This window comes from Numenius arquata, chromosome 9 (genome assembly GCF_964106895.1).
Source record: "Numenius arquata chromosome 9, bNumArq3.hap1.1, whole genome shotgun sequence".
Classification (NCBI taxonomy): Eukaryota; Metazoa; Chordata; class Aves; order Charadriiformes; family Scolopacidae; genus Numenius; species Numenius arquata.
In genome coordinates, this window is record NC_133584.1 from 36,799,841 (window position 1) to 36,811,674 (window position 11,834).

General features: G+C 41.5%; 1 protein-coding gene across 1 annotated transcript; it reads left to right on the forward strand.

The window, feature by feature from the left end:
• Positions 1 to 280: 280 nt before the first annotated feature.
• On the forward strand, positions 281 to 10,962 carry KLHL31 (kelch like family member 31). The gene is made up of 3 exons (XM_074154059.1): positions 281 to 503; positions 3,235 to 4,438; positions 5,886 to 10,962. The coding sequence occupies exons 2-3, from the start codon at positions 3,267 to 3,269 to the stop codon at positions 6,616 to 6,618; spliced, it is 1,905 nt and encodes a 634-aa protein (XP_074010160.1). The 5' UTR covers positions 281 to 503; positions 3,235 to 3,266; the 3' UTR covers positions 6,619 to 10,962.
• Positions 10,963 to 11,834: the final 872 nt, after the last annotated feature.

The window sequence follows — 11,834 nt, forward strand, 5'->3', positions numbered from 1 at the left end:
TATGTCCAATCTAAACCTGTCCCCCTCCCCACGCATACTGGCTTTCGCCCAGGCACCCAGTTTTTAGGTGGGGAACCCAGTGGTCCGCACTTACATGGGACAATTGTTACCTGCCGTGGATCTACCTACCATCTTCACATTCCCCTCCCTTTCCTCCTTTGTACCTGTGCATTTGGAGGGTCCAGGCTTGTCCCCCTGGTTTCCAGAGGTCAGGCAGCCCGGGAGGCTGAGCTCCCGTGGCTGGGCAGAGGCAGGGAGCAAGGCACAGAGAGGAGGGGTCATTTTAAAGAGCACCCGAGCACAGGCTGCGGTCTCTTTTGCTCGCTGTGACAGCAAAGCCTCATGCTGGAAACCACAAGCTGGGACTTACCAAGTGGCCTCTGATCTTTCTCTCTCCTTCTTACCACATTTCCTCTCTTTTTGTCTTCTCATTTTTTCCAAGGAAGAGGCATTTTCACTGACAGCGTCTTGGACAGCACTGGAACACCATTTTTCTGAGGAGGGTAAGGGGTCTTTAACTCCTCTCTTTGATAGTGGTTAGAAGTAACATTTTAAAGGAGGGGGGAAGGTTGGTTGGTTGAATGCATTGTTTTGGGACCCTGAGCGTCCTTTGGCATGAGTTGTTCTTAAGCTAAAATGAATTAGGTGGAAGCAAACAGCTATAGCAAACCAGATCACCCGGGGTTTTCAAAGGTCAGTAACTTGGATTTATGATAGGATCGTTTGATTTGTTTCACTGGTTTTGCATGTCCTGTCACTTACGTGCTTGTACACTAAACCAGCTGCTGCTATTTCTGCCGATGGAAAAGTGTTTTTCAGGAAAAAACTTTGGAGAGTGGACGTTTTTATGTCCACTTAAAATGCTTAAAATGTCACATATTTAAATGAGCTCTGCAATGACGCAGCGAGGCAATAAACATTAAGTGCTGCAGGTATTAAAATTTTTAAGTTATGGGTCTCTAAAAATATTTAGAAACACAAATATGACTGCCAAAAGAACATGCCCTTGCCAGCTATAAAGCTATTAATATGCAGAGCTATCAATACGCGGGTAGCATACAAAAGCATCCAGAAGTTTCATTTTGCTTCTATTCTGTGTCAATAAACATACATGACGCTTGGGATAGCGTAGCTTTTTTTTTGCCAAAAAGTTGCATTAAACCACCAAAGTCTACTAAAACACCAGCTACACCTTCGGTTGGACCTGTCTTAAAATGGCAAGCCGCTGGGAGGTTGCTATTCTGGGAGGTGACTCTGATCGGTCTCAACAGATGGAGCTCCTGGAATGCAGCCGGCGCGGGGGGAGCCGGGCAGCAGCTGACCCCCCGCCCGCGCTGGCACACTGACATTTTGGGGATCGCGGCTCACGTCAGTGACACTTTGGGCACACATGGCCTTCTCCCTCGCCTGCTCTGCGCATGGTCGTCACCCAGCAGCAAAAAAAAAAAAATAAAAAAAAAAAATCCTGGTTGCTCCCAGGCAGCAACCATTCCTTTCTGTAATTAAATTACCATTTTGTTACGTGCTGTGTGCTTAAGGAAAAATTGATGTGCTGAGATTTTAAATTGAAACATTACTGGAGTTTTCTCTTAAGTTACCTAAAATAAGCCAGTCGTTTGTTTTATCGTTCGGTAGCATTTCTTCATGAATGAGCGCAAGGATCTCAAAGAAAATTAGCTGGTGTAAATGGTTTTAAAATCAATGGATATATTGAATATAAATGCTATATTTAAGTCTTCTGAGGAGAAGCTGATGGAGCTGGAGTTGTTCAACCTAGAGAAAAGGAGGCTGAGGGGAGACCTTATTGCTCTCTACAACTCCCTGAAAGGAGGGGGTAGCCAGGGGGGGTCGGTCTCTTCTCCCAAGTCACAGGCGACAGGACAAGAGGAAACGGCCTCAAGTTGCACCAGGGGAGGTTCAGGTTGGATATTAGGCAAAATTTTTACACTGAAAGGGTTATCAGACATTGGAATGGGCTGCCCGGGGAGGTGGTTGAAGCACCATCCCTGGAGGTATTTAAAAGACGGGTTGACATGGTGCTTAGTGACATGGTTTAGTGATGGTTTTTATCAGAGTTAGGTTGATGTTTGGACTAGATGATCTTGAAGGTCCCTTCCAACCTAGATGATTCTATGATTCTATGATTCTATTTGAACATAGTTGAATGCTGATGTCAGCAATTCTGTTTTAACTGTGTTATTGAAGATCAGTGCTTTCCTTCAAGGTGTACTTGCATATGCATATATTTATCTGAAATATCTCCTTGGAAAATTACTTAGGGGCCATCTGACATTGCATTTGACAAAAACTTGGCCCTTCATTTCAGCAAGAGCTGGATCTTGCCTAGAGTTGATAAGTCAAATTCGAATTATCCGATCTAACATAATGGGAGTAATTATTAACCTTCACGCGTACAGAACTTGTTTAAAACACCACATCCTCCTAGTGTTTGCACGACCTTTTTTTCAACTAAAAGTTAGACAAAATCCTCTATGTAGGATTATGTTTCAAATTACTGATACTGAAAAGCAAGCCAAGTGTACCAGGAGTAGAACGTATTTGTGAATCTGACGTGGGAAGCAGAATATTATCAGTCTAGAAAATCAAACGTTACAAAAACCTGGAAGCAATTTGGAGCAGATACTAAATCTAAAATCAACATTACATCATGCTAAAATTCACTTTGTCTTTATGTCTTATGTTTCTTGTTTTTTTAAAGAATTTATCCCACTTTCAATATTGCCTGATCAAATTTTGAACTCACCTGCAAGTCTGTACTAGCCCTGGAGTAAGGATGAACAAAGTTGGGGGCCCATATCTTTTCTATGCTTCAGACTAACGAATTCATACCTCGAGCCTGGTTGATTTAAATGACTATTTAAAAGACTTTACACTCTGGCAAACTCATTTAATGTTTAGGAAGAGAATTTAACTCTTCAAATATGGTGACAATAGGGGAATGTTATTTTTATAACCTTGTTATTGAAAAAAAAAAAGAATTCTTTTTAGGTGTTGTAGGTGTATTCCTCACAATTTGTGTATCCATTTTTATTAACAAGCATCCACACTACAATCTAGGACAGCATAATAGTTCTTGGGAAGATAGATTATCCTGTCTGTTGTGGTTTTGTGGCATTTATATATGTTGACAAAGGTTAGATTTGTTGCATAATCACCCTGCTACTAAATTTCAAAACTGCAGTGTCACTCTAAATGTTTTAATTTTATTTTTAGCAAGCTCTTGGCTGTAATATTTCATTGCAGTCATGGCCCCCAAGAAGAAGAATGTGAAGAAGAACAAAGCAGATATCAATGAAATGACTATCATTGTGGAAGATGGCCCCCTCAGTAAACTAAATGGCTTGAATGGACTCTTAGATGGAGGAAATGGTTTCAGCTGCATCTCATCTGAAGTTTCTGACCCATCATATAGCCCAAATCTCTTGGAAGGTCTAAGCAGAATGAGACAAGAAAATTTTCTTTGCGATTTGACTATCAGTACCAAAACCAAATCCTTCAGCGTTCATAAGGTGGTGATGGCATCAAGCAGTGACTACTTTCACAACATCTTAAAGAAAGATCCCTCCACTCAACGAGTAGACCTCAACGACATATCCCCATTGGGTCTAGCTACTGTTATCACCTATGCTTACACTGGAAAACTTACTCTCTCGCTTTATACAATAGGTAGTATTATTTCCACAGCAATTTATCTGCAGATTCACACCCTTGTAAAGATGTGCTGTGATTTTCTAATCCAAGAAATCAATGTCGAGAATTGTATGTACATTGCCAATATTGCAGAAACATATGGACTGAAAACAACCAAGGAAGCAGCGCACAAATTTATTAGAGACAACTTCATTGAATTTTCAGAAACGGATCAGTTCTTAAAACTTACTTTTGATCAGATTAATGAACTTCTTGCAGATGACGACTTGCAGTTGCCTTCTGAAATTGTTGCATTCCAGATTGCAATAAAATGGCTGGAATTTGACCAAAAAAGAGTAAAGTTTGCTGCCGATCTCTTAGGTAACATCCGTTTTGGTACCATCTCAGCCCAAGACCTTGTCAATTATGTTCAAACCGTGCCGAGAATGATGCAAGATGCTGACTGCCATAAGCTCCTAGTGGATGCCATGAACTATCATTTGCTTCCCTACCACCAGAATACACTGCAGTCCAGAAGAACGAGGATCCGTGGAGGTTTCAGAGTCTTAGTTACTGTAGGGGGACGCCCTGCGCTAACAGAAAAGTCTCTTAGCAGAGACATCTTGTACCGAGATCCTGAAAACGGATGGAAGAAGCTGAGTGAAATGCCTGCTAAAAGTTTTAATCAGTGTGTGACAGTGATGGATGGATTTCTCTATGTGGCTGGTGGGGAAGACCAGAACGATGCAAGGAACCAAGCCAAGCATGCAGTCAGCAATTTCTGCAGGTAACTGGTTGTTTATTGAGGAGGGCTGGAGAGAGATCCATTCCAACCAACGCAGGCAGATAGACCAAGCTGGTTTGTGATGCGCAGCGTGAACTGCTCAGATAAATAGAAAGGGGGACAGGGTTGGGGAGGTATGGATGCTATTCTATAGTAAAGTTTGAATGAACAGAAATATGCAACTGAAGTTAGGCAAAAACTTCACCATGGTTACACATGCACAATGAGGAGCGAGGAAGACGGAGGAAACTTCCTCTGAGTGGAGGAAGTGAATAGAAATGTAAATAGGAAGCTCTTGGATGTTCTAAGGTACCATTAAAAATGCACCAAATCAGTCAAGGTGAGACTTTTAAATTTCAGGAGCTTCTGATGCCTCACAGAAAGTTCCGCAAACCACCTTTTACGTATTATAATCTCGACTTTCTATGCACCACCCACCATATTTTCAACAGCTTTTGTGCTGAATTTCATATCCTCTAAAGAATAACTAACTCTTTTATTTACTGAGATTTTAGAAACAATGCCACCTGTCTCTTGGAAGGCTGTATTTCTCTTCTACAGTGTGCTCCAAATAATACCTCACTGCTGAAATATTACAGTTCCTATCTATAGTCATCTGAGGACTGCACTGGTGATAGCAAGGTCAGAAGAATTCATAGCTAACGTGCAGTAGTCAGATGGATGGCGCTAATTTTTAAATAGTTCAGCCTAAAAGCTGATGACACACAATAGCTTGAAGCAAAGGCTGGAGGTGAGACAACTCAGCTTTTTATCTACAGAGTATCTACAAACAATGGCATGCAACAGGAGAAATGTGTGGGTCTACTAATGTACCTCATTCAGCTCCTTCAGGAGGCATAATTTGCTATTTCCTACTTCAATATTGCTCATTTAAATGTCAGCAACAGAGGATGTTATTTCAGATAGGTACGGTGTTAGGAAGCAAAGATGTTCTTTCCACATAATTCTTGCCCCGTATGAGTGGCAGGGAAAGAATACTTACCATTTAGAAAGTACTAAAAAGATGGAAGTATAAATCACCACCTAACATTTTTTAAAACCCTTTGAGTAAATTTGGACATCTTTGCTGTAGGTGTAAATTGCAAGAGCTTCTAAAATTTCAACATACAATTGAAAGTATCTCTTTCCAATATTCTAATGAGGTTATTATACAATAATAACAGAATTACAGAGAAGAGTCAGATTTACTTCATTGAAATAATACCAGCTTTGAATGATACAAACACATTTTTTTCTCAAATCAAAAGCTAAATTTACTTGGAAATTTAACCCGGAATACCAATTTAATTCCACTGACTTATAATGGGCTAAATAAATAACTAAAATTTTAGCAGCTGCGCAGCTGCAGCAGTCGTGGGACGGAGACAGGACTGCAGAATTTAGCAGAGCGGTATGTGAGACAGTTACCCTCTTTTTTTAATGCTTCCAGATACGATCCTCGTTTCAACACCTGGATTCACCTGGCCAACATGAACCAGCGGCGCACCCACTTTAGCCTGAATGTGTTCAATGGCCTCCTTTTTGCAGTGGGCGGTCGCAACTCCGAGGGGTGCCTCTCCTCGGTGGAGTGCTATGTGCCCGCCACTAATCAGTGGCAGATGAAGGCCCCCCTGGAGGTGCCCAGGTGCTGCCACGCCAGCGCGGTGGTGGATGGTCGCATCCTGGTGACAGGAGGTTACATTAATAACGCTTACTCCCGCTCGGTGTGCATGTACGACCCCAGCAAAGATAGCTGGCAGGATAAGTCCAGCCTCAGCACCCCAAGGGGGTGGCACTGCGCAGTGTCCCTTCTGGAGAGGGTCTACGTCATGGGTGGGTCCCAGCTTGGGGGGCGAGCCGAAAGGGTGGACGTTCTCCCCGTGGAGTGTTACAGTCCTTACACGGGGCAATGGAGTTACGCGGCGCCTCTTCAAACCGGAGTTAGTACGGCTGGCGCCTCCACCCTTAACGGGAAGATTTACTTAGTGGGTGGCTGGAATGAAATAGAGAAAAAATATAAGAAGTGCATTCAGTGCTATAACCCGGATCTCAATGAATGGACAGAAGAAGATGAGCTGCCCGAGGCCACAGTGGGCGTATCCTGTTGTACAATATCCATGCCCAACACCAAGACAAGGGAGTCCAGGGCCAGCTCAGTCTCTTCTGTCCCAGTCAGTATTTAAATACGGGTCTAACCAGCAATCAGGAAAAATGTTTACCAGCACAGCAGTATAATTAACCCTTTAAGTAGTATTTTTGTGCTTATACGGAAGAAAACACTCATTGACTTTGCAACAATTTTAACAGCGCAAATTGGATAATTTTCACGATCTTCAATACAGGTGGCACGAAACAGCATATTAGGGATACGATGAATTTTCTTGGCAGGAAGAGAGAGTCAACCCATAACTGCAGAATTTCTTTCTTTTCCTGACTTTGCCACTGACTTACTGTACTATCTGTGGCAAATAATTTAATTTCTTTGTGCCTTGGTTTCCTTACCTGTAAAATAGAGATAAACTTGCTTCAGAAGATTGTTGTGAGGCTTTTTTAATACTGAGTTTTAAATGCTTTCAGAACCCAAATTGAAAGTCAAATATTGCTAGTAATAAATCTCAGCATACACCAGAAATGTGCCACGTCATCATAAAGTTGCTCAGTTTTGTCCTTCTCTAAGCTTTTCCTATTTTGACAAACAGAAGAAAAAAAAAAACCCAAAATGCAGCATATAGCACATGCATGCTTTCCTTTTGGGGCAGTGGTATTCACAGAAAATTTCTCAAAACGTTTTCTACTTCAGAAGTTAGAAAGAGACCCCTATCTTCTGCCATGAAACCCTTTAATCTCATATCTAATGTTGTGATGTAGCTTTCAAGACCTGAACCCACAAAGCACCTTGGCTCCTGTAAGCATTGTGGACCAGTCCCAAGGGCTGCCTCAGGTGCCAGATTGCTCTCCTACCTTCATACGTACACCAAGGAGCAGACCACTGCCCCATCCTCCTCCTCATGCCAGGGAGAGTCTCCTGTCACTCCAGGTGGAAGGCACGAAGGCCAGTCAGTGTGTCTTCTTCTGTTTCTACACTTCCCATCTGTGTAGGAATGTTCCTCCAGGTTATCTTCTCATGCAAGGAGGTCCTCACCAATGCAAAGATCTAGAAGTTGCCGCAGCAGGGCCAAAACCTGGAAACAGTCCGTGCCAGGAGGCACCAAGGGCTAATGGTGTCTAAGAGTAGAGAAGATACACAGAGCATCCCTCCTACTCAGTAGTTTTCTGACTACTAAATTCCCAGTGGAGAGAGGAACAAAGATGGAATGAAGACTGCAGGATCTGCCTTTAAGAGTAGGGTATATGTGTGGAAAATGGTGAATAATGGGAAAACTGGATGGAATCGAAGAGACTTTCCTTAATAGCAACAAAGAGGTATCTTTCTTACCAGGTGTAGGGACAGCATCACCCAAACTAACCTTTTCCCGGGTGTACCACTATATGACTCCTTTTGAAGACTTTGTTACAGCCCTATTTATTTTTTGAGGAGCTTTTATTCATGTTTTTTCCAAAGGGTAGACTAATGCTGTGCCTCTTGAAGTCAGTGAAGTTTTCCCAGTGAGTAGAGTGAAGTGTTTGCTCAACTCAGACAACCTTCCAAGAACTTTCCTTCCAGATTTCAGCACGCAGTGGGGGGATTAAGCATGAAACCAGATCCTACTCCCTTAGCCAAAGGGATATGCAGCCTATGATGTCCCCTGAGAATTTGATACCAAAGGCCTGCTGTCAGCACAAAATGCTTAGAACTTTGTTGGGGAAGGAAAGAAGCAATACAGGGAACTAAAATGATTTAATATAACCATTTAATATAAGCAAAAGGGTAGAAGTTCACTCACCTTAACCAATTCATAGAGGCTTCACATGAAGTTTCCTCTGATAATCATTGACACCTCCAGGCTCCGGTGCCAGTGAGAAGGCATGCTCTTAGCAATGGTTACAAGGCAGACAGATTTTTACCCCATTTCCAAAAGGGGAACGCTATAAAATTGTCTCTAAGTGCAGATATTGTCGAGGCAAGCATTTTCAGGACACCTACTCTGCTCTCCGTAGCTTTGTTGCAGCTACATATTGAGCGTCAGCATGAGCGTGACACGGCGTTAGAGGTGAAGTCACTCACTCCATCGGTTGGGATTAAACTCTGGGGTCCTCGGTCCTGTTTTCCAGTTCTAACATAAGAGTTCGTGTCTGCATCCTGACTACACAATTTTAAACCCCAGATTCTGTGTGTTATTAGAATATACTGCGTTGCAGTGGCTTTTGGTCAGAGTAGCGCTGTCATATAGTTTTAATTCATTTAATTTGCATACAGTTATTCTTTATCCCCTTTAATTTTCATCAGTCATAATTCAAGTCCACAGTCACAGAACAAAACATGGAATTGTGTAACAGAGTAAAATTAATTTGTTTTAAATATCAAAATGCTGTTCATGCCCATTCCAGTCACCAAAAGCTTTTTGTGGATGGGAACAAAATTTCTCCTTTCCCAAAGGCATGACCATGTGTTCCATATAAAAGTATTTAGGAAGCTCTTTGGAAAAATCCATCTGCTCCAATATGTTCTTGTAAAATTTTAATATTACTAGATGAAGTTGCTTATCCATCCAGTCCAATGAAGACACACATACACATATCCAGTTATAACGATATACGGACTCCAGTTACTTAGTGTTTCTAAGATACCCATTTAGATGGTATTTAGGAATTGAAGAAACAATCGTTTTGGCCTCAGATAGACATTGGATGAAATTGTCATATGCAAGTGTCTCTTTTTCCCTTTAGGAATTCAGTTCCAAAATGCTATGGGTAGTCAGATGTTGCTGCACGCTTTTCTCTTCGTGAGCCAACACTTCCTAAACGTCAACAACCATCTTCTTTTTTTGAGTAGAGGGTTATTTGTGAACGATGGGCTAAGTGCAATGAAACTACTCTCTTACTACTTAAAGGGTTAAAAACTTTGGGGGCCAAATCCTTTTCATCTTACTCACAAAAAAGTTCCATTGATTTCACTGGGACTACTGAATAAGATGTACAGGATTTTGAACTCTTGGCCAAATTCTGGCAGCACAGCAGATACAGATGCCTGCCAAAACTGTCATGCCCAGAAGGAGCACTGCTCCTCAGCCTCCGCTGCCCTTGGCCACGACAAATCCACAAACATGTGTCCTAGGACAGGAGCCAAGGACCACCGGCCATGTGGTCCTTCCGTAGCGCAAATTAGATACGTACTTCAGGCCAAGAATCTTAGGTAGATTAACAGATGGTATTGTTCTCGGTATAGCACGTCAGTGTGGCTTTATATTCTTTTCTCTAAACATCTGTTTAGGCTTCAACTGCGCATTGAGCCAGGATTTGGCCCTTAATATGTGACAATATCAGCTGGACTTAATATTATTTTGATCATACCAATGTACTGAGCTATTTGTGACATTTTTATGTACAATCTCGTTTTGTTAGAACTGTGAAAAAATGGTTTGTATGTTGTGTTTTATGGGAACGTGTTTTTTTCATTGTCCAGTAGGGTATTTTCAATCTCCAGATGTTTAATGACAACATCTCAGTTGAACTTGAAATATTGTATATCCCAAAAAGAAATTTAAAATGCAGTTTAGGAAGTACTGTATACGATAATATTAAGTAGAGCAGAGGGTTTTCAGATGTATGAGATGCAGAATGTTAAAACACTGCAGGGATCTTCTTTAATGCTATACTAAGAGTTAAAAGAAAAACAATTAAAAAAAAATGCTGTTATCTTCAAAATTCCTTATGCCCATGCGTTTTATAGTTGACAACATCTGTACTTCCAAGGAACTCAAATCTGAAAATAAGCTTTCTTCAGTCTGTGCGTGAAACAGTTTGAAAATGTTTTGTTTTCTTGTTTATTCATGCTTGGGTAGGTGCACGGGAGAGTGTGTTACAAGGTTGTGAGGGAGGAACTTACTGTCAGAAAGTTATGCTGAAAGGAAGATTTTGTGCATCTGATGATGCACGAGATCATGTGCATCATCACACGGATGAGATCATGATCATTTAATCTCTTCCTGAAGTTAACCTGCAAGGTCATCTGTGGATCGGTCAAGAGTCCAGTGAGGTTAAGTGCCAACTTCTAGCTGGTCAAAGAGGGAAGCAGGCAAAATTAGCACCAACCTAAGATGTGAGGTGTTGAAAAGTGTTTGGTGTTGAGATTTTTAAATGACAATTCTTGCAGAAAAAAGTACACGATGAATGAAATGACTGAATAAGTCCATGCTTTATAATATCCTGAAACCTAGATTAGTTGGTCCTCCAGTTTTAACTCTTTCCAAACCCATGCTGGGTTTAAGGGGAGTTTTTCACTGGTAACAGCTGGGTTTAGTAATTCTAGTTGCAAACCCAACAGTCAAACATAGTTGTATGAGCATGTGTACCTTTTTGAATTCAGTGGGACTTCTGTATACAGTTATTCTCATGTGCTTATGTTTGGAAAATTAAAATATGAGAGTTAAATCCATGGGTAGACAAGTATCAATGTCCAGTGAAAGCCAACATAGAGGTATTAGGCTGATCCCCAATATCACCGTTCAGACACCCACTTACCATGCAGGCCCATGGAATATTTTAGAGACGAGGTTTCCCTGAAAGGATTATGTCCTTGGGGATGGCTGCTGAATAAAACCCTGCGTATGCTCCATGTTTTGTTTTTTTTTTTTTTTATGTGCAACACACAAGATGGGATTTGCAAGTGGTTCCAGTCAGTGGAAAGAGGAAGATGGAGCCCCTTAGCACAGTCAATAGACTAAGATTTTGTTCCCGTTTCTCAATGATGTTTGAGAAGTATGTCCTGGAAGGAAGCACCTACTTCAACACGCACCTTTCCATAAGTAGCCTTTCTTCATGTTACCTGAGTTGGCCCAAGCCTTTCTTATGAAAAGCGAGACTCAATTTTCAATTGCCTGCAACTTGAATTCTCAGCTGAATCCTTTTTAATCCTGTTTACCCAAGATGGGAGATCTTCTCCAGATTCTGAATCTACATGCTTGGAGAAGGCAGTTGAAGCCAATAGTCCTACTATAGTCTCCTGATCTTTTTGCACTGAATCTTATAGCCCTTTTGTTAAAGACCTGCTTTGTATAAGTAACCAAAAACATTGCAATGCACAGACTCGTGCTTTGATTCCTCCATGCAAGAGGAGGATCTCTTATCCCTTTCGTTTTCTCTTTTCTTGTCCATAACTGAATGACTTGCAGGGCACCAAAGAAGATGCACAGATGCGAACCATACATAAAAGCTCATCTGTGAATCTAATTTAAAAAATCTCATAATCTCATCACTGGTGGCCACAATAAAGGAAAGGACACATTCTGCAATGCCTGTT

Bases quoted from the DNA above. Each gene is read 5' to 3' on its own strand.
- KLHL31 (XM_074154059.1), top strand. From the start codon at position 3,267: ATGGCCCCCAAGAAGAAGAATGTGAAGAAGAACAAAGCAGATATCAAT. The intron at 4,439-5,885 runs GTAACTGGTTGT...TAATGCTTCCAG, and splicing joins GCAGTCAGCAATTTCTGCAG to ATACGATCCTCGTTTCAACA.